The sequence below is a fragment of the Danio aesculapii genome, chromosome 4 (assembly GCF_903798145.1).
Source record: "Danio aesculapii chromosome 4, fDanAes4.1, whole genome shotgun sequence".
In the NCBI taxonomy this organism is placed as follows: Eukaryota; Metazoa; Chordata; class Actinopteri; order Cypriniformes; family Danionidae; genus Danio; species Danio aesculapii.
This window is the reverse complement of record NC_079438.1, coordinates 36,512,239-36,540,167: the sequence shown is the minus strand read 5'-3', so window position 1 is coordinate 36,540,167 and position 27,929 is coordinate 36,512,239. Positions and strand designations below refer to the sequence as shown.

The 27,929-nt window shown below is 35.4% G+C and overlaps 1 protein-coding gene across 1 annotated transcript in view; it reads right to left on the bottom strand.

Annotated features, from left to right (window-relative positions):
• The window catches only part of kdm7aa (lysine (K)-specific demethylase 7Aa), a 35,455-nt gene extending 8,721 nt beyond the window's left edge, over window positions 1-26,734 (bottom strand). The window contains exons 1-12 of the mRNA XM_056455562.1: window positions 26,637-26,734; window positions 15,345-15,430; window positions 15,147-15,264; window positions 13,049-13,206; window positions 8,766-8,907; window positions 6,510-6,696; window positions 6,212-6,374; window positions 2,715-2,802; window positions 2,505-2,611; window positions 1,677-1,768; window positions 1,490-1,576; window positions 476-739 (exon numbers count right to left, since the gene is read on the bottom strand). Coding sequence (XP_056311537.1) covers window positions 476-739; window positions 1,490-1,576; window positions 1,677-1,768; window positions 2,505-2,611; window positions 2,715-2,802; window positions 6,212-6,374; window positions 6,510-6,696; window positions 8,766-8,907; window positions 13,049-13,206; window positions 15,147-15,264; window positions 15,345-15,430; window positions 26,637-26,734 — 1,590 coding nt within the window. The remainder of the gene's footprint in view (window positions 1-475; window positions 740-1,489; window positions 1,577-1,676; window positions 1,769-2,504; window positions 2,612-2,714; window positions 2,803-6,211; window positions 6,375-6,509; window positions 6,697-8,765; window positions 8,908-13,048; window positions 13,207-15,146; window positions 15,265-15,344; window positions 15,431-26,636) is intronic.
• Between the last annotated feature and the right edge of the window lie 1,195 nt (window positions 26,735-27,929).

The window sequence follows — 27,929 nt, the reverse complement described above, 5'->3', positions numbered from 1 at the left end:
AGCATGTAGTTATGTGAGAAACTGCAGGCCAAAACACTGTTTTTAACACACCTGTCAGTTTTGAGAGTTGAGACTTTGGGCTTTTTCCTTTTTTTATTTAAATCTTTTCAGCCTAATTAAAAACAACAACAATAAAATTGTCGCATTTTATCATTTGTGTCTGTAGATTTTAATAGCAATACATATTTTTAAATGCTGTTTTCTCAGATTGAGTTTTTGGAGTCAGCTCCTAAATACACCAGACTGCACGGGTCTATTCCCATCTGTATTCTGAACATGTTCACACACAATTTTTCTCATAAACCTTTTAACCTTTTATTAGTTTTTTGTTTTTCTGGCAGCTTGCAGTATTTTTTTTAATAACCTTGTCTGTAGAAAAAATAATAATGCAAATGACAATGCCATTTTAGCATTTTGAACATATAGATAACACTAAAAATCATGCGATACAGATAAAAGTGTCCACAGCACTGACCTCCTTCAGCTGGCCAACCTCCAATCTCTTCAACACTTCCAGCGTGTGGAGCTCCAGCACGTCCAGGTTTGAGGGCATTTTTCGGCTGTGATGATGATGGTGGTGGTGGTGATGATGATGGTGGTGATGGTGGCGGCGTCTGTGGTGATGATGATCTTGCAGTCGTCGAGCAGCCCTTCGGTCTTGATCTCCTTTCTCCAGTGTTGAGCGAGTTAAAGAACACTCAGCACTTCCCTGAGTTTTCACAGCTTTATTGGAATCATCCTGTTGCAGAAAACAACACAGCAAATTAGTACTAATAGCTGTTTTAAGAGCCCAATTACACCTTGTAAAAAGATACACTGACATATTAAAACAAAAACACATTATTTTTTCATTTGATATAATTGTAATTATATTTTGGTAATTAAAACCTATAACAAAGTATTTTAAAATGTTTTATTTTAATTATATTAATAAAATTTATTTTAATGTATTTCACAATTAACTTAAAACATTTACAGTTTTATACAACACTTCTATTTACTCATATTATAATCTTATATTATCTACTTTTATTTGATAATTTTTTGTTTAATAATATACAAAAACAGAGAATTCAACATTTCCCATTTAATGAAATAATTTTAAAACTATAATTTAATTCAAATAATTTGACTTCTAAATTAATTGAAACATTTACAATATATTTGAAACTGTATAATATAATTAACCAATTCAAACTTTAAGAAAATAACACATTTTCCAAATTTCTATATAATTAGAATTTTATTAGCATATATTTTAGTAAAAAAAACATTAGAAATTAATTTAATTTGAGGATATTTTATTAATTTCTATTTGACAAAAAAATTTTAATAAATTGTAATATAATAATCTAATAATATATATTGTAATAATAAATGTAATAAATTAAAACAAACATTTATTTGTATATATTTTAGTTATAAAAGAAAATTAAGAATTAAATTAAACATTCTAGATGTGTGACACATAATGAATATAAGCTCTGACCTCAAGGTGTCGGATCTCTTTGCTCAGAGCTTTAATGAGGTGTCCTGGTCTGATGTTGTCTGGCACTTCACTGTTAGGCTGAGTGAGCTGAAGACACAGACAGAGAAGATGATGAGCAAGAAGAGCATGCACACACATGCACGCACACAACACACACACACACATACACACAAACAGAAAAACTGACCTCCCTCCTCAACCACATCTTCAGTGAGGAGATTAAAGCTTTCACTCCGTCCACCAGAAAACCCTGAGCTTCACATTTATCTTCACGCAGTTCTGAAACACACACACACGCGCGCACACGCACACACGTCATAATTTTTTAAAAATTTTATTTAATAGAATTCTAATTTAATTGACACTTTTCCATAACAAATTATAAAGTCGAATAAGTAAAAAATGTTTTTACATTTGATACAATTTTATTACCCTTTTCATAAACTTGTTTTTTTCCAAAAAGTTTACTAATACTATAAAAATAAGAGATCGTTTAAAATTCATTTTATTAAATTAATAACATTGTTTTATATTACTACTTTAATGTAAATGCCGCTCCCCATTTGTTTTAGTAATAAAAAAAAGATAATTAGTTTAATATAATGTATTTTTATTTATCTAACAATATATTACACACTAAACTTAATGTCATTGATGCAACTATAAAATAAATAATTATTAAAATAAATGAACATAATGAAATGTTAAACTTTTTTTTATTAGAATTACAACTTTTTAAACAGAAAAGGACATGGGAAACTGAATATTTCACATTTTAATAACAAATTTAATTTAATAAGCATTCATTTTAGTCATTTATTTTTTTTTAAACACAAAAATATATTAAATATTTACAACAATTTATTAACTCCATCTTAAGAGAGTCAGCAAACGAACATACACACACAAACTAAATAAAAACAACAACTCATTTTCTTCATAATTATATCATACATAATATTACATTGTTTTTCATTTTAAACATTTAACTCTTGAATGATAAAATGCAGCTCACCTTTAAGAGTCTCCAGCAGGTTTTTGGCCACATACCAGCAGATGGCCTCAAAATATGGGAACTTAAAGAGATCTGGAGTCTTCAGTCTGCGCTCCATCTCATAACACCTGAAACCAGATCAGATCCGTCAGGAAAACACACATTTAGAAAGACACACTGAGTATGTGTAAGTATAAGATTATCAGAAAGACCCCGACTGAAGGATCGCACCTGAGCTGCATGTCTATGTTTAAGTTATGCAAGAAGTTTCCTCCAAACGCCATCGAGTCCTGAGAAGTGAGAACAGCATGAATCCAGCCTGTAGAGGGAGACAAACACACATCAGCTAACATTACTCCAATCATCACATCCAGTTTGAAAAACAAAAAACCTTTCATCCTTTTATTTTTTAGCAATGTCTCTGCATTAATATCAGGCACATTCATTAAGTTTATTCATTATATCAGGTATTCAAATTATTCACATGTTATATTTTGAAAGATACATTACGTTAATTTGAATACATTTTAATTTAAATCAGATCAAATGAATAAACATTAAATAATTATTTTCAAATAGATTTAACATTTTATTTACTTGTAGTCCTACTTTGTACACATTTCTGGTTAAAATTCTAATGATTTAAAAAACAATAATAAAATTAAATATCATTTTAAATGTCATTTTATTTTGTTTCAATGTATTCCAGGTTGTTTAGGAAGAAACACCTAAATATTCTATTTAGAAAATTTAGTATGTGTCAGACATACATTTTCATAAAAAAAAAAAATAAAAATAAATAAAAATTACAATAATCAGCACACATTTGACTATAAAACAAACGCAAATAAAGAACTAACATTTAATATATTAAAGATAATTTTATGCATTATATACAGCAATGTTTCCCAACCCTGTTCCTGAAGGCACACCAAAAGTACACATTTTCAACCTCTCCCTTATCAAACACACCTGAATCAACTCATCAGAAGATTAGAAGAGACTCCAACACCTGAAGTTAATGAGTCAGATAAGGGAGACATTCAAAATGTGTACTGTTGGTGTGCCTCCAGGAACAGGGTTGGGAAACACTGATATACAGGTTGGGGCTGTCGCAGACTAAAGTGAAGAGGGGTGGGGCGTATTGGACCCCCTAATAGTAACTCTGGGGGCTCCAAAATGGCGTGGGCCCCTAGAATCATTCTAAATTTCTCTTCCTAGTGGCGCCCATGAACGTATTCATGTGTGCATGTACAGTATGTTTGTATGTGTGCATGTATGCGTGTATGTGTGTACAAGTAGAACAATATTATGTACCGCCAAAATATAAAATAATTAGTTATTAGAAATTAGTTATTAAAGCTATTGTTTGAAAAAAAATTAACTCTCCATTAACAGAGCACACACAGGAATCAGAGTGAAATTCAATACCTTTTAAGACTTTTTTAAAGACTCTTTCCATACATTTTAAAACCTTATAACCACTTTTCAACCAGAAACACTGGCGAGATTTAAACTTACAGTATATTTACTAAATATTAATGTAGAAAACAAATCCTAAACTAAAACATCATTCATATACCGAATAAAAATCTATTAAATCTAGCTAATTCAGCAGGTTGGCGCCTATAAAGCTGCAGAAATAATGGTGTAACAAAGCAGCAGGATGTTAAATTTAGCAGGATTCATTGATTTTATAAACAACACAGCATCCTGATATACACAGATCTAATTTAGGAAAACTTTAGCATACGACCACACATTGCATAATCAAAAATGATATACAATTTAATACCTTGCAAAATAGCATTCAAGACTTAATAACTTTTAAGGGCCTTAAATTTCTCTACATTGATTTATCAACTTTTAATAGTTTAAGACCCCGCAGACACCCTGATTAAACAGGAAAACGTTATAAAATAAAAAGAAACAATAAAAAAAACACACACACACAATTGTGACCAACTACAGACAATAAAAACCTTCATCTAAATTTAAACTAGATAAATATAAAAAAATGTTTTAAAATTACAATCTGAAAATGAACAGTAGGTTTCAGCTCTCTCACACACACACAAAACGTCACCACACCTGCCTTTCAAACACTAACCAACCCTAACCAGTGTACAAACACAATTGACAATAGTGACTAGCACTATAAACACCACAATCTCAGCTCTCAGAAACGTCAGCTTTATCTGTGCGTCTGGCTGCGTGTGTATTCACCACTCTGCTACACACCAGGGGGATTTTCTGCTTCCTCATGTGAGTGTGTGTGTGTGTGTGTGACGCACTGTTCAAAAAGGGAAGCACCACAAACACACACAGAGCAGTAATGAATCCCTTTCACTGACAAGAGTTACGACTGAAACCTCCGTCAAGGCCATTTATAGCACTTTGTCTGTGTGTGTGTATGCAAATTGAACGCAGTGCTTCTGCAGATTAAAATAACAGGCAGACACTTTTCAGGCGCCGTTCTTTCCATTGGGTGAGACACACGTGAGTTACATCACAGTGTTTTCTCTCTGTTTACGGTGTTGCTCAGTGAAGCCGGTTTCTCAACACACACTCTGTATATCAAGGGTCATCTGTGCTGGATGCTGATGCACATTTTCCTGGCAGGAGAGCTAGGAAATCGTCTAATATTATTTTCGCCTTGTGGTACAGTGTGTGCGTGTTTTCCTGCGATAGCGGACAGCATTTTATGTCATGGAGTCACTTAAGGACACTGAAAGATATTTGAGCAAATTTGAGTACCTACGACGAAGGATTTATATATACATTTATATTTCCTTTTTGCCCTTTTATTTAAATTATCTAGTAATAAATATTTTGTTCATATTTTTGTTATTTTGTTTTGATATTTCATATATCAAAATAAAATTATTTCTAATACACACACAGCCATATCACCCTATAGCCCAAGACCGGTTACTCACTGAAGCTAAACAGGGCTGAGCCTGGTCAGTACCTGGATGGGAGACCCCATGGGAAAACTAGGTTGCTGTTGCAAGTGGTGTTAGAGAGGCCAGCAGGGGGCGCTCAACCTCCTAATGCCCCAGTAAAAGTGAAGGGAACACTATACTGTCAGTGGGTGCCATCTTTCGGAAGAGATGTTAAACTGAGGTCCTGACCCTCTGTGGTCATTAAAATCCCCATGGCACTTCTCGTAAAGAGTAGGGGTGTAACCCTGGTGCCCTGGCCAAATTCCCTCCATCGGCCCTTACCCATCATGGCCTCATCCACAGAATTGGCTTTATCACTGTCTTTCCACTCCACCTATAGCTGGTGTGTGGTGAGCGCATTGGCGCCATTGTCCTGTGGTTGCAAATACACATTACATTACATGTAAATTTTATATATATATATATATATATATATATATATATATATATAAATAATACTTACATTAATATATAAATATAACATGTAATAAACTTTTATGATTTCGCAGAAAAAAAAAAATCAATGAGAAATTTACTATGATGATTAAATTGCACATTGTAAAAATCATTAATAATGCTAAATAATAAAAACAGTAAATTGCCAGAACATTTTTGACTAAAACAATTATAAAGACAAAACTACAAAAATACGTCACATTTTTTTCAGAAGGAACCGATCTAATGTTTCATAATCATGTAAATGTGTGGGCAGTACCAGGAGGATGAGCATGATCTGTTGAAGAAACCAAAAATATAGAAAAGTCTCTAATTCTGCATTCTCACCAGTAGGCAGTAAGATGGTAGTTCCCTGCTTCACCACGCATTTGTAACACTTGTCAACTTTTTCCCCAAAGAAAACTTCGCTTTGATTAGGAGAGGAGCTCCAGGCCTCATATAGTGCAAGGTTAGCCTTTGTGGGCTTGATCAAGTAGAAAATCTTCTCCCCCTGCGCAAAAATAAACAAACACACACACACACACACACACACACACACACTGCTTATCACCAGCACTTATCACTTACATAACTGGAACATCAGCAGACCAGCCATAAAACCATTCAATCAGGACACAGTTCTCACCCAAAGTACATGATACCACACTGAAGTTCCTCCAAAGTCGATGTGGAAATCTGTATAGCTGTCTTTCATTCCCATGAGGCAATACTTCTGCACAAACGGTTTGGGGAAGAACGAGTCATCAGGCCAGTAGTTTTCAACCCAGGACATCTTTCGAGCGATATCAGGAACCACCACCAGATTTGACATCCTAAAATAGCAAAATATACACAAAAATCTGATTTTAACAGACAATTGATACAACTCATCGTAACTGTGTACAAATCTTCCTTCAGGCCGAGTACACACTAAAAGATTATTTAAATCTTTATTTCCCAAATGTTAGAGACCACAAACATGAGGACAAAACAAATCCTACAGTGTGTGGTGTGCCGTGATGACAAATACAGCACAACTCACCAACAGATTTTCAACCAGACTCTTGAATGTGAACTCGGGAAATCTTGCAAAATCTCTTGAGACATGAGAATAAACATGGTGGTCAAATAAACAAATAAACATGTGATGTTGCCAAAAGATAGACAAGCTGATCCTCCATCTCTGTTGTCCAAACCCATTTCACTTTATGCTCCACCATGACTGTGTTTTTGCTGTGCTTCTGTCAGCTTCCTTTCTGAATGGATATTGTTTCAATTCACGTGATAATCTCTGGCTTGAATGTGCGTGTGGATTTTAGATAATAAATATTCAATATGCAAATTCAATATTCCACTGTGTTTCGTACCTACTACTTTTTTTTTACTACCACCTCAGGTGAGGTTACAAACAAGCCGTCACCAAATGGGATGTGTATGCACAAGGATGATCACTGATTGGTCAGAGTATTGTCACTACGAGAGTCAATGGATTTGCGACACGAAACACCAAACCACTGTATTTAAATAGTCAGCAGCAGCTACTGCTGTATTTGGTTTGCAACACCAAATAAATTCTTTTTTAACCATGTTTTTCTTTTTGGACATACACAAAACAAAACTACAAACACAACAAAAAATGCCTGACACAAAACATAACTGCATATACAGAAATACACACATGGCAAAAGCCATAAACCATTGTGCTATAAACAATACAATATGGCGGGACCAGTGAGAAATTTGATGAAAACAGAACACACATGAATGAATGTCCATATGGACATTGTCATTCCAAATCTAAAAATGACACATACAGCAGGGTTTATATTATCCAAATATGGTGACCAGGTGTGAATAAATGCATCAGTCGTTAAGTGGCTAAAACATGTTAAGCATTCCAGGGGAATAGTCTTTTAAATTATTATATGCCATCTATTCACAGAAGGGGGTTTATCATTGATCTATGACAACAAAATATTCTTCCTGGCAGCAAAAGTTAACAGGCAGAACAGTCGCTGTTCATACTTGTTCCTAATTAGTTTGCAAGGAGAAGGGACAGAGGGTCTATATCCATGTCCAGATTAAAAACAATGTTGTTTATTTGAGCTATGATTCTGGACCAATAGGCCTGAATCACCTGACAGTTCCATATGCAATTAATATTATCCCCTATATTATATTTGATTCAGATTTAAGGCATAGAGTTGGGTGGGGGGCATTGTATTTATGTTTGACAATCATTTTTATACCACTGCAAGAAAAAGCACCTGAAATGGCAACATTGTGTTCAGTAGAATTGGTCAAAAAGTCCTCTCATTGGTAGCTGAGGAGTGGATCTGGCAAGATTTGATGATCCAGAATGAATATTTTTTCAGAAAGTCATGGGAGAAGTGGAGGCGCAACTATATCAATAATTCAATACACTTTAAGTGCTACTAAACAGCAGAGGAACTGCAAACTGGGCAAAAACGAAACAAAAACAGCTGTTCCAAATCAAACAGTCTCGTACAATGCAGTGGAAAACGTACATTGCAGTTGTAAAGACAACTATAGAGAATTTTAAATATGGAAGAGAGACTAGTGGTGACAGTTTTGAGATATCTGGAGCTGTATGACTTCACAAATCGAATTATATAACATCAATAAATATAACAATATCAACAGCAGTGCTTGCGCACAATACACAGCCAATTCAGTGGTTGCCTAGTGACACAAAAAGCACAGTGCACTTCATTTTTTCGTGTCAACAAAATAAAAGGCACTTCTCAGAATGTAAAATCACGTTCAGTGTGATGGACCTCTAAGGATGTCTAAAATCTGCAAGATATTTGTGTAATTGTAAGCGTCCCAAAATGTTTTGCTTTTTTTTGCGACAACATCAAGGAGGAACTGATAGACGTACCTTGTATCAGAGAACTCCAGGCTGATAACATTCAACACTTTGGGCCGGTCAGGTTGGTAGTAATATTTGACAAACTCTCCCAGCTTCATCTTACTGTCTGCCTGTTTCGCCACATCAATCACGTCGATGACTTTATTTGCACCTGAAAAAAGATGACACAATGTTTTCCAATTTTCTCATGCAGAAATTCTGCACTATACATTATAGATGTTGGTTTAACGAAAATATGGCCTAAAATAGGGCTTTTTAGAGACGCAGCTGCAGGGCCGCAAATCACCAATGACAGTTGAGCACCGGAAACAGACCTGGACAGCTGGCACTGAACACATACACGCATACACAGCTGGCCAGCGTCTGATGACAGGCAACAGCTGGAGAGAACAGTCCCATAAAAAACACTGGAAAGCACTCAAGGCCAAATTTGGGAAAAAAACAAAACTGTTAAATTCTGCTTTTGAACCAATGCTGCTATTTGTATGGTTCTGGATATTTATCTACATTAATATTAAGGGTTTAAATTCTGAAATTCTAAAAAGGTACAGTTCATTAAATCCTTTATTTTATTTATTTATAATTATACATCAAGTTTACAAATTAACATGCAAAGTACAGACTCCAAACACAACCTTTTGAAGTACATTCAGTTAGGCCTATCACGATATCTATTTTTTGCTGTATGATATATTGCACTAAAATATATTGCGATAAATGATATTACTGTCATTTTAAGACCATTTTATGCCACTCATTATTATATAATGCCAGAATGACAATATTAATCATCATAATGCAAGTACACTCTTCCAAAAAAAAAAAAAAAAAAAAAAAAAAAAAAAAAAACACATTTTATTCTTAGGAATATTTAACTTAATTTTTGTAATTTTTGCAATTTATTAATTAGGCATTGGAATCATAATGTGAAAACAGTAGTAATATGTTAAAACTTTAATAATGTTTAGCTAACAACATTATTGAACAGTAAAAATTAATAAACATATGTGTACATCATTTATTTAATGTATATTATATTATTATATTATATATTATATTATTATAATTAGTCAATGCAATGCACTGTGTAAAAACTTAAAACAATACCAAAAATTAATTTACTGATCACTGCTAGTTCAAGTTATCTAACGCAGTAGCTAATTTTGACAAAGAAAACCTAATAAAGAACTAATAGTGCTGGAAAAAATGTACATTGACTGGAGAAAATTCTATTACTTTTTACATCTATTTTACATCTTACACAAATCTGGAGCTTATCTAACAAAATAACTTATGATAACGATCCAAAAACTAGTACAACCAAATTTATATGTTATAGAAAATTATTAAATACAAATTTTAAAAAGAGGAAAAAGCAATATTTTGCTTGAATTTAATAGTATTATTTAATAGTATTAGAATTTTATAGTATTAATAGTATCTTTCAAGTTCTAAATGGGGTGAACTCAGTTATGCTGAACACTGTATTATAATATAATTAAAAATTTCAGTTTTGGGTCAACTATTATTTTAACTTCTTTTATTATTATTTTTCTAAATAATACTGTATATAATGAAAGTCAACAATCAAAATTCCGTCCTCTAAATGTGTCCATAAGGAGGAGAATAAGTGCTTGTGTGGATCTTCTAAGAAAGGAAATGCAGATGGATGGAGAAAAATGGAAGAAAAAACAGACAGAGAAGGTTAGTGGCCTTTTGTCTGTGCCCACTGGGTGGGTAACGTGATCTGTTAGTCGCCCACACACACACACACACACGCACACACGCACACACACCTCTTCCCCTCGACACCTGTTACTATTAAAGCACTTCCAGCTTAAAGATCAGCGGTGTGTGAAAGAGGGAGCCTTGTAACATGAGCGCTGAGATAAAACAGCTCAGATGTGAAGCCGAGCTCTGGCTGGCTGCGCTGAACAACAGCTCTGTAACTGGAGATGTGATGTCTAGAGGTCTAATGTAGAGGAGAGACGAATGATAACCTCCACAGCTGTACAGGAGTCCAGTCCAAACCCATTCATTACTGGCACAGACGGACAGATAACCTTAAGCTTTACAGACCAATATGCTGCACGTTGACTTTCATTATATTCTATAATGATTCTAACCACAATAGAGCTTTGTGCGATTCTTCAATTCGCCTCTATATCCTTAATTTGTTTTTCCAATATGTCCATTTAAATGCCTTTTTTGTATAACTTTTTATGCTCGATTCGTTCATTCATTCATTTGTTCATTCATTCATTAGTTCGTCCATTCATTAATTTATTTTCCTTTGGCTTAAGATTGATTTATACTCCTGCATCAAGCGCACGTGTATGCTCTGGAACAGCCTTCGCACAGTCGCATAGCCCCACCAAGCTCTGTGATTAAGCAGAATGGTATTCCCATCGGAGCGATGTGTTTACAAGTCCATGTAGGAGCTTTAGATGGAAACTTTTGTTTTGTGTTTACCTTATGATTAAAGTTGTTGCATGTCTGCCAGTTCCCACCTCTGAAAGAGCTAGTTTTAGCTACTTGTGTGTTAAGGTAGCGCTCAGAAAAAAAAACGAAACGTCAGCGAAAATACACGACACAGAGGAACATAAAAACCTGCTGCCAGCTAACGTTTCAGAAATGTTCTTGTATAGATACATGACTACGCGCAAGACAGGCACCGTGGGTCATGGTGATTGCTCGACACAGAAGTATAAACCAGCCTTTAGTCCCTTTATTCATCAGGGGTCGCCACAGCCGAATGAACCGCCAACGTATCCAGCATGTTCTAACACAGCGGATGCCCTTCCAGCTGCAACCCGGTACTGGGAAACACTCATACACTCACATTCACATGCATACACTACGGACAATTTCGCTTTTTACCCATACGGACAATTTACCCAATTTACCTATAGCGTTTGGACTGTGGGGAAACTGGAGCACCCGCAGGAAACCCATGTAAAACATGAGGAGAACATGCAAACTCCACACTGGAATGCTAACTGAACCAGCCAGGGCTTGAACCAGGGAGCTTCTTGCTTTGATGCGACAGTGCTAACCACAGAGCCACCATGTCACCTATGCTTGAGTTAAAAAAAAATAATAATAATAAAAATACGACTACATCTATGATTAAAGCCATGATAATGCTAAATAAATGCAACAGTCAAATGCACTGCTTTAATATATACTATGTGATTTTTTTATATATATTTGAAGAAATTGTATTTGTTTATTAAGATTACAAGAAGTTAAACTTTTCATTTAAAGTTGAGGTGTTTTGTCTGAAATGACAGCATTTCTCGAAGAATTTGATTAATTTGACATATCTAGAAACAGATACTTCTTGAATTATAATAATTCAAGTCTTAAATAAATTGAGATTTACACTACCAGTCGAACGTTTTAGAACTAAAGGTACATTCACACCAGATTGAATGAAGTGTCAATCATGAGTGATTTACATGTAAAGTCAATGCAAAGACCTGCAGCATTATTTGCGCGAATAAGGCACAAATTGAGCAAATGACAAGGTGTGAATTAAGCACTTCGGGTGTTTGATGCACTTACCATGTGATTTGCACAAATTCCTCAAGTTCAAAAATCTGAACTTTCTTGAACCTTTGCACCGCTTTAACCAATCAGTAGCTTGCTCTAATAGGGGCGTGATTATGAAGTATTGCCTATTGTTGGTATGCTAATGGGAAATACTTTTAAAATACCAGAGTAGATCCAGAGTACACCAAAAACTGTATTTCTTTAATTATTTAACAGTTGATGACTCTATGAACATATTTAAAAAATAAATGCAGTCCTGTGATTTAAATAAATTTAATTTAAATAAATAAATTTCATCATCATTACTTAAGTCACATGGTCATCACTCATCACTAATACTTATGTTAATTATTCAAAGAGTAATAAAGAACAACTGATGATAGTAAAATACATTTTAAATATCTAAAATTATTCCTGCTTTATTAAAATAATAAAAAAACACTGCAACACCAAATGACATTGCAGTACATCTCCAGTAAATCACAGCAAAAATATATGATAGTCATTATTTTTAGCACAGAATAATGAAATTGTGCAAGAAGCATTAATGAATGGTAAAAATAAGGCTGCATTGCTCTTTTTGATGCCTGCAAACCATATGCAGACACGCATTTTTCCAATGTTATTGATCTAAATACTAATAATTACTGTAGTGTCCCATAAGCCCAATACTCTGCTGGGATTCATCAGATAGACAGTAAATTCAATGCACACAAACACACACTATAAAATCTTACCAACATAATGCTCCACATCGCTGACAGAGAATGATGGAGGGGGCAGTTTCAGCCCTAATCCATCCAGGTCATGCACCACTATAGGGTAACTGAAGCCCTCTCTCTCCAAGAAGCGTTTGGTCACCTGATTTCCCTGCATCTGCACCACAATATCACCGCTGTGGAAGAGGAAAGGTCCACAAATCACACGCAAGTCTGATCAAGTAAAAGCAATATTGTCATTGTTGGCTTTTGTAGCTCAAACAATAAAGCTTGAGTGCTAGTATAGCAAAAACTGTGGGTATGATTCCAAAGAAAGGCAAGAACTGATAAAAAAAAGCACATTTATTTAAATAAAAATGTTTCCCTATGCATACTTTTAATGGAACATGCCACTTTTTTGGAAAATATTTTCATTTTTTAACTTTCCTAGAGTTAAAGAGCCCTTATTATACATTATAAAAGGTCATATTTTGGTTTTGGGGGTCTCAAACAACAGGCTGATATGCATGCAAAGTCAAGGTGTTATAATATGCATTTATTTTTACCTGATTATCCCAATGACTCTCATGTGATTTGTTCAGTGATTAATTTTTTCCAAACCCTTCTTCTGCGTGACGCTAATCTGTGATGAATGGTCTGATGACCCAGTGTGTTGTGAATGGTCGACTATGTTCAGCATGAGATGGAAACACCCACCACGGCTTATCAACAGTACCTCGTCCAGAGAATATGTGTGAGCCATGCAGTTAAACACCAGCATATTACTCTATTCTTTACCATAACCCCCCCCCAAAAAAGATTGACACACATTCAGTATTAATCGACACCGCAGCAAAAGTTGAACTGTTTTGAACACTGACCCTGTCACGGCCACAAGTTTGATGGAGGAGCAATCTCAAACAATTAACAAAAGCGAAAGCAGTGTTTTCCCAATCGGTGTAAGATACAATTGATTGAGGCCATTAGCAAGCTCAGAAATGCATTTAATTTGTAAAGAGAAATAGTTTTAAATGCCTTTTTAGACTCGATGTGTGAATAGCTCCATAAAGAGTTAACCCGAGAGATACAGTGCAAGCAGTGCGGAGTTATTACAAGTAACAACACACAATTAAATACATGTTTCACGCTAGAGAAAACAAGGAGGCAAAATGAAAATAAATTTTAAACATTTATTCCCCACAGCCACATCTTTAGCCATCTCACAGTGATCAGTGATCATTCAACTTCAGTCATAATCAGGGAAAACAGCTAATCACGAAACAGCTAAAGACTTTCATTCACACTACGGGCGACTAGCAGCAGCAAAGCGACAAGCCACCGCTCCATTTCAATGGAGAGTGAGCGGCTTTTGGCAACCTCCGTCTATACGAGCGTCAGCGACCGTTGGCGACCAGGTGGGCGTATCGAGTGATGTGACAAAGTTGAGAATCCTTCAACTTTATGCAAATGAAGAGCGACTTTATTAAGCGACAACCAATAGGAACACCAGTAGAGCTCATGTGATCCTCTGCTCTCTCAGAGGCCGGTTGTATTCTTCATGCTGTAGACCTACACAGACCTGCATTTGCAACAGGTCACCACCCAGAGTGACAGGCAGCTACAAAGTCACTGCTAGTGTGAATGAAGCATAAGACTATTCATATAAACGACTACGAGTCCACTATATTTTGAGAATCAAAACCTCAGCTAGATGTTTTCATTTACTTTGAGCTGTATTACACACTGCATGGACAATCATTTTCAGAAACCCATAATAGGGGCTCTTTAAACAGTTGAGTTTTACCATTTTTGAATCCATTCAGCTGATTTCCAAGTCTGGCGTGAGAACTTTTAGCTTAGCATAGATAACTGTATCAGATACACAAACTCTTTGGTCATTTGAGTGAGCAGCTAACGGTTTAAAAAAAAAATTCAATAATCTATACTAAGATAAGCAAAAAGTGCTCTTTCCACACCCGAAGACTGGCTGAAAGGATTAAAAAATTCTCAACTGTTTTAAAAGTTGTAAAATGAGCCTATTTCTAAAAAAGGGGGAAACGACGTGTTCCTTTAAATGTTATGTGTACAGTAGTAAAGTTCAACATCTAATAAAGATTTAATCCAGAGGTGTTTGTACCTGGCGAAACTCCTGGCCTGGAGTTCCTTCACAAACACAGCAGTTCCTGCCTGCACAGGCCTTGTGCCATCATTTGGCTCTGTGTAGTCATGCCTGTGCCAGTTGTTATGCTTTTTCACTGAAAAAAAAGAGACCAGAAACATGCATAAGACTAAAATCGGGAATACAATGAAAGCCTGTGCAGATGTACACACTTACTCATGTAGGGTCCATGGATGGGCTCACAGTTTGGACAATGATAAACATCGATATCAGCAGCATGATGCTCCACAACCTGAACACAACTGAGAAGAGAATAGCAAGGTAAGTATACATCAACATGATGCTGCCATAACTGTGTCAACGTTATAGTGGCCACTGGCTACAAATGTGCATTTTCTTGTACTGATTGTTTTGCTTCATGCGACCTCAAAGTAACTATAGAAGCCACAAATATAAACTTTGTTATACATTTATATCTACTCTTAAAATGCTGGATTTATGATCACCAAGAATCTTTTTTTAAAAGGCGTAGTATGTAAATTTTACCACTAGAAGGTGTGAATTCACAAACAAAGACATAGTTTGACTATGTATGGAATCATGGGAGTTGTAGTCTAACATCTAACGAGACTCCTGTAAAATCCTATTCGTTGATGAGCTAAAGTATTAACACCTATTATCACGGTAGTATAAAGCAGAATAAGAGAACTGAAGCATTTGCTGATGAGCGACAAGCACGATGTGGCATGAAAGCAGCAGAGTTTTTATTAGTATACCAGTCCACTGTTCTTCTGGTCATGATCAAGTGGAGAAGCAGCGCCGTTTTATCAAACTACATACACTTAAGGTTCTGCTGTAATGCTAATCTTATAAAACACGCAACATATTAAAAAGCATCTTTGGTGTTTTACTCTTTTATATAAACCCAAACCAGAAATGGAGGGTGTATTATGTCATTTGCATGGAGACACAGGATACAGCTTGCATCACAAGTTAAAACTGCTTATTTTTTAAGAACAGTTACTTATGTAAGTGCATAGGTCAGTAAAACATAACACTGGTCAAGTGGGTTTTGGATATTTTGATCAAAAAATCTTTAAAAGGCAGATTGTGCCTTTAATGTTCATCTGATGAAAAAAGTCACCTAAATTTTGGATGGTGTGGGGTAGTAGATTAACAGCAATTATTTTATGGGTGATTATACCTTTCTCTCAAAACAACAGCATTATTAAATATACGCCATTTAAAATGGCTCACCACTGTCAACCAATAAATTACTATTTGCAGACTCAATCGTTTCATTGAACTCTTTGTTAAAAGCGTCATCTGAACTTCCAGAAAATGTTACAAATGCCAGAAATTTTACCTAGTTTACCACATAATACGTCAAACATTGTGTGGGCATGTGGTGATAGTGTCACAATTGTGGGATTTCCTTCACCAAACCACAACCACAACGGTAACACCCAGCCAGCCAGCCACCCACACAAACACACATTCCTGAGATACATTGTAGAGTCACGCACCCATTCTGAGCTGAACCAGGAGTTTTGACAGTTCAGTGTCAGATTTACTGATGTCGAAATAAGTTGTGCCACAAGAAAACAGATAGAAGTACTAACAATGACATGAATGTGCCTATTGACACCTAATCTGATATTTACTTCACTTTTCCTGTTGGCCTACATTCATTAACTACTTTCCAGTCATGCAAGAACAGCACAAATGTCCAAACCAAATGGACAAAGGGCCAAAATCTATTGCATGTGCTGAGTCAGTAAATCATCTATTGAGACTCTTTAGCAGACCACAACGACCCTGTTATCTTGCACATTGGACTGGCTGTTGTGCAAGAGCATTATGAACAAAAGGTATATGCATTTTTATACAGCAAGAAAATGTAGAAATTTTTAAGTACGCTCTGATATACAGCATTTGTAATTTGCAAGACCATAAATACCACACTTTATGATTTAAAAAGTTTTCCTTAAGTTTTCCTGGTGTTCCTTAACATTGCTTGTGCCAAACCACAAGCCTGAACCAAACCATACTGTGGCTCTAATACCTAGAATCAAATTAAACCATGGATTGGTGTATGGTTACCACCCTTGTTACAACTCCAATGTATGCATACGCTGATTGTTGCAAATCTGCAAATCAAGTATTCTATATGGTAGAGCCTACTATCTCAGATATAGGACTTAGAGTGGTGTTTGCTTTGTAATGAAGGTGGTGCTGAAGACTTTTGGATCTTTTTCAAGAAGTGGTTCAACTCTTCCAATTCCCCAAATAAAGTTCTATACGAGTTGTAATGATACTGCCATAAAAGCTTTGTCTGTCTTCTTTTCACATCACCAGAATGAACATCAAGAGTGGATACTGTGCTATATGGGGCTGTTAAAATCAGCAGGGGACTTGAGCAGAAAGGTGATTCTCCTCAAAGAGAAGACAGGCTTTGAACACCGGCTGAAGACTGAGCATGCTGCAGTCTCAGCTTTGATCTCCTCATTATTGCAGGAAACTGCAAAATAGATTGAGGAAAACCAGGAAGCCGAAAGCTGTTGTTGCCCTAGAAGAGTCCTAGCTGGTGCTGACAGCTCCTTGGTTGAATCTCCATTCCAATCATGCCAATATTATCAATATAGGAACTTTTACAATGTCATTTTACATCCATATAGTAGAGCGGTATTAGTGATTGCATGGAAAAGTAACAGTAATATACTAATACAACCTAAGTGACAGTTTACATTACAACATATCTGCATTTTGCTTGTTCATTGATATGAAAACAATGTTTTTGGAGATTAAAAAAAGCCATCGCTATTTCTTCCAATTAAACACCTAATATGGGAATCTTTGAAAATGGTGAATAACCGTGTCAATATTAAAGACAAGTACCAATATTTATAGGGACATTTGACAATCACGGAGTATATTGTGGTGCTATGGCTGCTCAAGTTTCTTTTTTTGCTTCAGCAAAGTGTGGAATTTTCTTCACCAATATTTAAACCAAGAGCAGAGATAAATAAGAAGTAAATGACGAGTAGAGCAATAGTTCATGTGGTGATTTTAGAGACAGAACTCCTGTACTCAAAAAGCTAATAGTATAGGAGCCATTAATAAATAGTGTCAAAACCACATTTCTTTTGGTTTTTGAATAAATGTTTGAATGTGAATCATTTTTAAAATGTAAAAAAAAAAAAAAAAGTGTATGTGAAACTTTTTTAAAAATTAAGAGAAAAACTTTCGTTTTTGATTATATCATTATGTAAACGTAGCCTAAATTTGTTGCAGTTTTCTTGCACAAAACAATTCCTATAAAAGTGTTGTAGATTCAAGCATTGTAAAGAGTGCTTTGAATATTTTTATACAGGCATGATATGGTAAACCATTTCTCACAAATTTGTATTTGTCAGAAAATATGACTCAAGAATACAGCTACTAAGGTTAATATCATCAGTAAAGTTCTTCACATTCAAGGCAAGTCTACAAGCAAACAATGTACTACACAAAAGTATATTGTACGCATATACTGTAGACAATGGCACCAAACAATCACTTTTCACACATATTATGGATGCCAACTTAGTTGTTGATGCTACTTAGTAAGGATCATGTTATTCTTTAGTGTACAAAAAGATTTATTTATACAGTAATGTTAATAGTCAAACGTGTTTAAAAAATAAAATATAAAATTAATATGTTTTTAGTTGAAAACATAGTTGTTAGGTTTGTCTTGTCAGACCAAGAATCCAAGTACGTTGACTGGCTCAGTTTGGTTGACTGGATGTTTTGGAACTTCCATTCTTTTTGCTTATTTGTCATTGCAAACTAATGTTCAATCATTTAAATGATCATTTAGTAAGTGTTAAATGCAAATATTGAAAAAAATAAATAAATACAAAAATCTTAACTAAATGAAAGGCTGGGTTGTCGTAACCCAACATTGGTCCAATATGGACAAACCCAGCCAATGAGTAAAAAAAACAAAACAAAACTGTAATTTAATTTTAGTAAAAAAAAAAAATAAATAAAAAATTACCCATTGGGTTTGTCCAAAGACTATAGAAAACACAGGACATGCCACTCGTATAGTTTTTGGGGAAAAGTGTAGCGATCAATATGACGAATGAACGCAAATCAAACGCACATCACATGACAGCAATTACTCAAACACCCACAAACTTGTAAACAAAGAGTCGCTGTCATTTCTGGAGGGTACCATCAGGAACAAGTTGTGAAATACTTCAGACGAGCAGCGCGATCAGACAAAGTATTATCCAGAGGACAATAATGTGTAACACAGCCATCAATGAGGTTGGTGTCGTGATCTTATTCCATTCGAATGTGCATGCACATTAGCTCGGGCAACCTGAAAAAAATGCTGATTTTGTTCCGATTCAAACATTTAGAAACAAAACTTATGAGACAGTTGTTGTTTAATTTTATCGGTGGTTCCAAATATGTAATCAAAAGCTTGGCAAACAGTTTTGGAGAATAAGATGTTTGCCCATTCAAACAGAATGCTTGAACGGCGTTTCAAAGATATTTGCAGAGTGACTTGACTACCCTTAAAGGGACTTTGGATTGTTCAAATTTGACCCGACATGAAGTTATCACAATTCAGTTGGATGCAGAGTGGAATGTTTCTGGAGCAACTGCAGTGCGGATCAATCTGACTCAAAAAAACCTTAGACTGCCAATCCAAATCCTGTAGCGTTCATCGGATGTTTGTCTCTTATCCCTCTGATTCAGTTGGAATAAACTGCCAGTTTCCAAACAGGATGGCTTGAAGCTGTGACTCTAGCTCATGCCGAGATCCAGTCACCTGGGTATCAGAGGCAGACATGCGATGATGACACATGAGCAGATGGGGGGAGGAAGCCTTTCAGGATGAATGACTCTACACCCACCCTCGTCCTCCGCTTCCCTCCTCCGTCAAACAGACAATGAGGGAAAGAATGGAGAGCTCAGATCCCATCTCCCCAGTTGATGAATGAGCTAAACTTCTCAGCACTTTGGACAGAACAAAAACCAAAACATAAATGATGTACTTCAACATAACAAAATAGGCTGCCATAATGGCTATAAACATGTAATCCACATACAATCCCATAATGCCTCAAAATCATGTTGGAATAATCACATTTAGGAGATGGGCGCATGTAAATGGCACAAATGTCATATTAGCAGCTGAAAGCCGTTTTAACACTGACGTCACAAATTTGCTGTCAAAAATAAATAAATAAATAAATAAATGACTTTGGAAACGTATTTTTATTGACCAAGATCACGTTGCATTCTAGTGGAAATAAATAAACAGATACACTGTATCCATTTGATTTTAATGATGGGGAAAATAGATTTGTTTACATTATTATGCTTCTTTGGAGTTTTAAATGTACATTAGAGTTCAATGTTGTATCTGATATGGTTAAATTAAAGTTTACTGCATTACTACAGTGTGATGGGTGTTACAATGACAGTGTTTAGTAGTTTTTCAGCTGTTTGTGACGAGCTTTAGCCCATCATGTGACTTTCTCATCACCACCATCATTGATGGTGTTATGTCTGTGTATTACAAAACATTCCAATATAGGGCTGCACGATAAATTGAAATAAAATTGCCATCGTAATTAAGCGAAAGGTGCGATTGTAATGCACATCTTGTCAGGAAAGCACTGTTCTCTGATCAATATTAAATCTCCCTCCAAAGGCTAGAAGACACTCAAGCGGAAATTCCAATACAGTGAAAAATGCCTACAGAGGTGCTAAGTTAACAGAAGATTTAAGTGCTTTAATTTATTTAGTGTGACTATTAAATTACAGACTACAACAGGAGTTCTTAGTATGTTTATTGCATAGTTTATTCTGTGTATACACAACATTATCTCACAGCAATTCTTAAGCTTTAGATTTTTAGTGTCTAATTCGTATAAATTTGTACAATCTCATTGGTACACTTTAGTATGATTTTTCATTTCCAAATGATGGCTGGGTGTAGGGGTGTAGGAGTTGAATGCCATGTCTCCTTTTAAAAATCATAAATTTTCATACAACTGAAGTCATTCGAATTCATAAGAAAGTCACCAAACTGTCAAAAGATAAAATAGTTACATTTCCTTACGAGATCAGGCTGGTATATCATGAAGGAATTATTTCAAACACTCGACTGAAGGAAGCGAGTGAAAACTAAATGTAGTATTTTCATGTGCTTATTTAGCAGCATTTACTACACAGTTGTAGTTTACCAAGAAGCTACACAAAGTCGTTATCGCAGAATGTCATCTTTGAATTTATCATCATGCTATTAATTCGTTTGCGATTGTATACATGATTTTCTGTAGCTTGTCAGTGAACTATGACTAGATTTACTACTAACCACAGAACTGACTTTACTAACAAAAGTACATGAAAATCACCTACGAGTAATTATGCAGCTCTAGTACTTTGCAAATGATAAGTGTTTAATGGGATTTGTGTACTATCAGTATTGTGTAAGTTAATGGAATATGGTTGTTTACAGTAATTATAAAAATATAGCTACTGTATTTTTAACAGAAAATATCTGACAACAACAGCTGTTAGTTTTATTGCTGTAATTTTTACAGTGCATCTAAAAGGATTAACGGCTTTTGTCTTCTTAATTTGATACCTATAACCTTAACACGATCCCATTAACCTTGTTTTGCTCACATTACGCCCGACTCATTAAACAAGCTTCACTTTATTGCATTACCTTTGGCTTGAACATTTTAACCATTTCTTCCACAGTACTACATTAATTTCCCTGTCTTGGTTTCATAAGACCATGTGAACCAGGTCAGTGTGCCACAAAGCTGGAGTTGAGTCATCCTATCTGTCACCTGAGTAACTGATTAACTACCCACCACACATCCAAAGGCAGAGCAAGCAAGAAACCGAGCAGAAAGGAACTCTCTGAATAGATTTCCAATCACCATCTTAAACCAGGCTCCCATATTATGTGTAACTCGCTGTATTCTTCACCATAGGTCACACAATATGTTGTGAGCAAATGTTGAGGAACAAAATACCATGCTATTTTGTTAATAGAATCATTAACAAAATAAATTGTTTTAATTTACAAAAACGTAAATGATTAGTTCCCCCAATAATAAAAATTATGTTATTAATTCTTCAACCTCATGCCGTTTCAAACCTCAGAGACCTTCATTCATCCTCAGAACACAACATAAGATATTTTTAATGAAATCTGAGAACTCTCTCATCCTCCATAGACAGCATTGATTATGAGATGTTCAAGGACCAGAAAAGGAAACCAAAAACAATGCTGTCTATAGAGAATGAGGGAAATCTCGGATTTCATTTAAAATATCTTAATATGTCTTCTAAAGATGAATTAAGGTCTCTGGGCATTGGGACGACATGAGAGTGAGTAATTAATAACAGAATTTCATTATTAATGAAACCTTTCAAATTATATGGCATTGAACGGAATGCAAAAACATAGGCAAATAACATGTGGCTAAAAGAAAAATTTCGTCCAGTGACTGCATTATTTCTCTCCAATTGTTATGACAAACAAAATGTATTTTTTAACCAAAGTTGCAAGTTTGTCACATGTTATTGGTAAGAAGGTCATCTATTATTGTTGTGGTTTACAACAGCCTGTTGCTATCAGTTTTGCCAGGATTTATAGACAAATCAAGCAATCAAGAATTGGTCAGGAAACAGGGTATTGATGTCACTATTTAGGGAATATGCACTGATATCACCCATTCATGCAGAAAAAACAAAGTATAATTTCAGTTTAAGCAGAGCGACAGACTTCAGTCAATTGTATTTGTTGAGTCCTCATATTAGAACCTTGACAGTGTTGCAAGTAAAAATAAACAAACAATTCAAACCACATGTAGACATTAATCTTTGGCCTGTATACTTTCTTAAATGCACAGGACAGTTTCGCTGGATTAACCTACTACAGGACAGACAGGGGTCACCAAACCAAGTCCTGATAACAAGACACTAATCTTCAGGTCGCCTCAGGTCTGGAAGCAACTCACACTAGGCTTTTTGTTAAAACCCACAAGCACATTTAAGATAAAATGAGTTAAACGTCAAAACATCTTGACAAACAGAGCAGTTTGAGGAGGGAAAATATTTCAACATTGCCATTACTTGCCCCTTTTTTCTAGCAAGAACTGTGTGTTCATGTTCCTGTCACAAGAGCAAATATTTAAGTTTGGCACTTTGTTGTGGCAGATCCACTTTTAGGAATGAGCTGCAAACAGCAAGAAAAAGTCAAGTTTAGGCCACTGTCAAGCTATCCATCATATAATGCACAACGATTCCAAACTATGAGTAATCCAGACCCAAACAAGTCTGTATTTGGAAGGGTAAGGCTAGTGTAGTGCACATGCTCACAACTGCTGAACCCATTTGACACTAAACCTTTCTTTATTAGGATCCTACTCCAAGATATCCCCAATTTTAAAGTTATTTTAATTTTATAGAGATTGTTACACTTTCTCCTTTTGTACAGCTAACGACGCAAAATTTACAATGGTTTACAACCATAAGCTGTTAATCGGATTAACACAATGTAAACTTCCCAATTTGTGATATTTTAATTACAAAATACCTTTTATACATAATTTATACATTATACAAATATATATACCTATTTTACATTCAAAAAACAATAATTACATTGAATTTTTACGAACGCCAACTAGTAACTTTGAATTTTTAAGGAACATTGAGACCAATACTCCATTGGACTAATGGTGCAACTTCAAGAGTAATGGCCCCAATATAGTTCTTTTTCTTTTTTTGTTTGAGGGCAAAATTAAGTTTAAAGAGCCTGAGTGACGGTATGCTGTTTATGAACCTTCCAACAACCTTATGCTGCAATAGGTGGAGTTGTAAATATGTCAAGCTCGTAGAGGTCATGCTGTCCGCGTGTACTAAACACAATGATAGTGGCTGTGACAGAAGAACAGTTTCAATAAACATCTTGCAAACAGTCTTCTCCAGAGAAGCGCCACCTCTTCACATTGTTTTGGACGTTGATATTATGTCTGACCTCCATGGATACAGGATACAAATCAATCAAACATCAAAGAAGGCAGAGTTCCTGAGCACACTCACCTGCTGCATCACTGTCATGAACCAATGGTAGCTCAAAAGCATGTAGGAACCAAAACAAACTCTCTTAAAATATTTCAATTTTCAATACAAAAACTACTCAAAATAACTTCAAAAAACAAACTTCATTTTATCCAGATTTTATTTGTTTTAGTTCGTTGTTGAATTTCATTTGAAGTTTACCAGTGCCTTAAATTTATAAACCATTCCATTTCTGAAGTTTGGATGACAGAGTAAAGGTATTTACCAGCCAAAGCTAACATATCCAGAGTGTTTGCTTTGGCCAAGCTGTTTAAAACTCCTCAAAACAAACTTCGATTTTGTACAAATGACATCCTTCCCTTTCAATTTTTTCAAAGTATATGCGTTTAACTTTTCAACAGAAAGCACAGATATATGCGTTTCGGACTCTTTGATGACACTTAGGTCCACAGAAGATTTACTTAGTCTGATAAGGACAAACGATGGTCTAGACCTGAGATCTTTCCAGACTGTGTACTGAGCGCAGTTCCATCAATCAGAAAATCTGTGGTCTCCTGAACAGACCTTTAGGTCTCAAAGTTCAGAGGTCTCATTATGCAGATCACAACCTGCTATAACTCTCCTTGTGAATTGGCTTCCAAACCAAACATCACATCATGACCAGCCCAGTCTTTTACAGTGATTTATTCACAGGTTTAGACACTGATCTAGCATGCGTTGAGAAAGACGTTCATATTCTGCCACACTTTCAGTTGTTCAAACTCTACATGTGACGTTTCACATCTTTCATCCTGAGAACATTGTGTCACATCAATCTAGATGTATGGAATAAAGTGACACCAATCATTCATAGCACACTGTGTGCGTCACTGACACTGCAGGATCACAGTCATTCCCTTCACTTCTTCTTCTGGCCTGCAAAGGCGTCAGTCTTTGTCTCACACTCTCACGGAGTTTGGGTAATCTGGCAGTTCGGCAAAAGTTATGCAACACTTAATTCTCAACACCCACAACAACCACTCACTATATACCAGCGGATACTTCACAAGACAGGAAGGAAAGCTCATACCTGGCCCATTTAAAGAGCAGATTCTGTCCTGAAGCTTAAAGGCAGCTTCTTTTGACATTACGCCAAAAAAGCTGGCGTGCCAAGAGAGAGACGCTTTCTTGTGTTTGCGCATCTGCCTATTAGAAAAATATCTGTTCTGCCAAGTACTAGAAATGCTCACATTGCACAACTTGTCTTGCCACCTCAAACAATGTGAGACAAGAGAACTGGATAAACATCGCATGATCAGACACGATTATCATAAATTCATGCAGGGTTTTATATGCATACTTGTCAAGACATCCTACTGACACATATTAAGTCAATTATGTTTATTACATAGCAACAAGAAACCTTTGACCATGAAAGCTAAATATGGTATTAATAAAATATTCAGCTTAACTAATCAGGATGACCCAGAAATGTATATTTTTAAAAGATGTAAGAGGCAGATTATTAAAAAGGAGACTTGCAAGTTCTAATTAATTCATAATTAAAACTGTAATAATGTACTCTGTAGTGATAATTACTTACAAATACAACAACTAAGCTGAAGACAGAATAAAACTTGTCAAAACTCCAGGCAAGTCATAAAATTAGAAATGATCATAATTACATGACAATTTTTACACATACTTCTCAAGACATCTATAAAGTCAATTCTGTTTATTAAAGTAGCAAGAAAATGCTTTAATAATCAGGATGACCTAGAAAAGTGCATTTTTAAATATTTACCAGGTTGAAGCAACCGTAAATTTACTTAAATGCTCTGATAATTGCTTTTACAAACTGCAGTAAATAATCTACTCTGCTGTGGTAATTACTAAGTACAAGGACTAAAATTACTCAATTCAGAGATTAAAACGTGTTCAAACCCCACTTAAATCATAAAATTAATCATCCTGGCGTTTCACTTTAAACAATAAGTTGAGAAAATATTAAAATCTGTTCAATCCAAGTCTAGCAAAGCATGTCAAGCCAAAGCAGACAGACGGTTTAAATGCCTAGCTTCATAACACACATACAGATGAGCCATGTGGCTTTGGCAGCACGCTTCAAAGGGAGAGCAGCACAATTTAATCCTGAAGGAAAGACCGAGGACGGCAGGTTGTCACAAAAGTTCCTCGTACACATTAATCACGAAAAACCCTGACAGAAATCGATCGATATCCCTCAAAACAAATGCGAGCCGAACGTGATCGCGCACCGTCATATTTAAATCCCCCCAACGCGCGTCACCAGCACTTTCACATGACACCCTTGATTTACACCAAAGAATACACCCGTGGCAAGGCAGCATTAACATACCAAACGTCCCACATATGTTAAAGAGTCTATAATCTCCATACCTGCCGTGAAACCAGTCCTTACAGATGTCGCATTCGATCATAAACCGGTTAACATCATAAGGCTGCCGGCAGACACAGTATAGCGGGGCAGCCGCCATCTTCCTAATGTCCCTAAACAACGCTAAGCACTGTAGGGGAGGGATTAACGTCAGCGGAATCTTCCGAACAAGAAAAATAGGCGTAGCTAAAGCCAGCGGAAACAGCCGAAGGAAAATCCGACACCAGCGGCTTCCACTGCAGACATGCGCTCAACCACGAACGCTTGGATAAATGGAGCAAGCTCGTAGGCGTTACTAGTTTCACGTTAAAATGGTATTCATTCACTTCAGTAATTGCTGAAAGCATTAATAGAATGTTGTTTTTTTTTACAAGACGAAAACACTAAGTAGGCTATAGAGGTCATTGACCTACTAACGTGATGATGATGTCAAATCAATCGACATACAGAAACCTGCCTGAGAGTTTTTCACAATCTGTTAAACCAAACTCTAATATAATCTGTATTTATCTTGTACCTAATGTAACATTGGGATTTGGCAAATATAATTAATCAATATAAGACGGTTTATTTATAATGATAAAATCATCAAATGTAATATAAATCTGAATGAGAAAGTTGAACAGAAGAGTTACATAAAGCTCTTGTGTTAATTCATAGTCAGCGTTGTGCACGTGCACTACGTGATCAGCGGCGTTCTTATACATGCGCACACAGGAGCTCGGCTGAGGGAGGAGGGGCTACGCACAAACTACACACGTTCACACTATATACAAACAATACACGACACGCACAAGTTGATATAACTGGACAGGTTGTTTCTTTCAATGAGAAACATTATGAATATTACAAATAATTATTATCAACACACAAGTATTACATTTAATAAAATACAATATTATTTTATAATACATCTAAAACATTAAATATAACTTCCAAATTTGTCAGCATAATAACAAATTAATATAATTATTACGTTTCTCCCTTAAAACGATTTATTGTCAAATAATACATACATATACTTTTAGTATGGCTAATAAATAAAATTTATAATATCCAAATTTTTACCACAATAATGCATGTTTATTACATTTAATTAATTAAAAAATAATTGAACGGGAGGATTTATTTATATAAATAAATAAAATTCTAAACACAATTGGATAAGTAATAGATTAAACTGGCATTGAGCATTCAATGTTTTGTACATTAACACAATTAGAATATATTTAACAAGTGGCATATAACACATAACATTTAATTGGTTCAACAACTGTTATCAATATGTATATAAA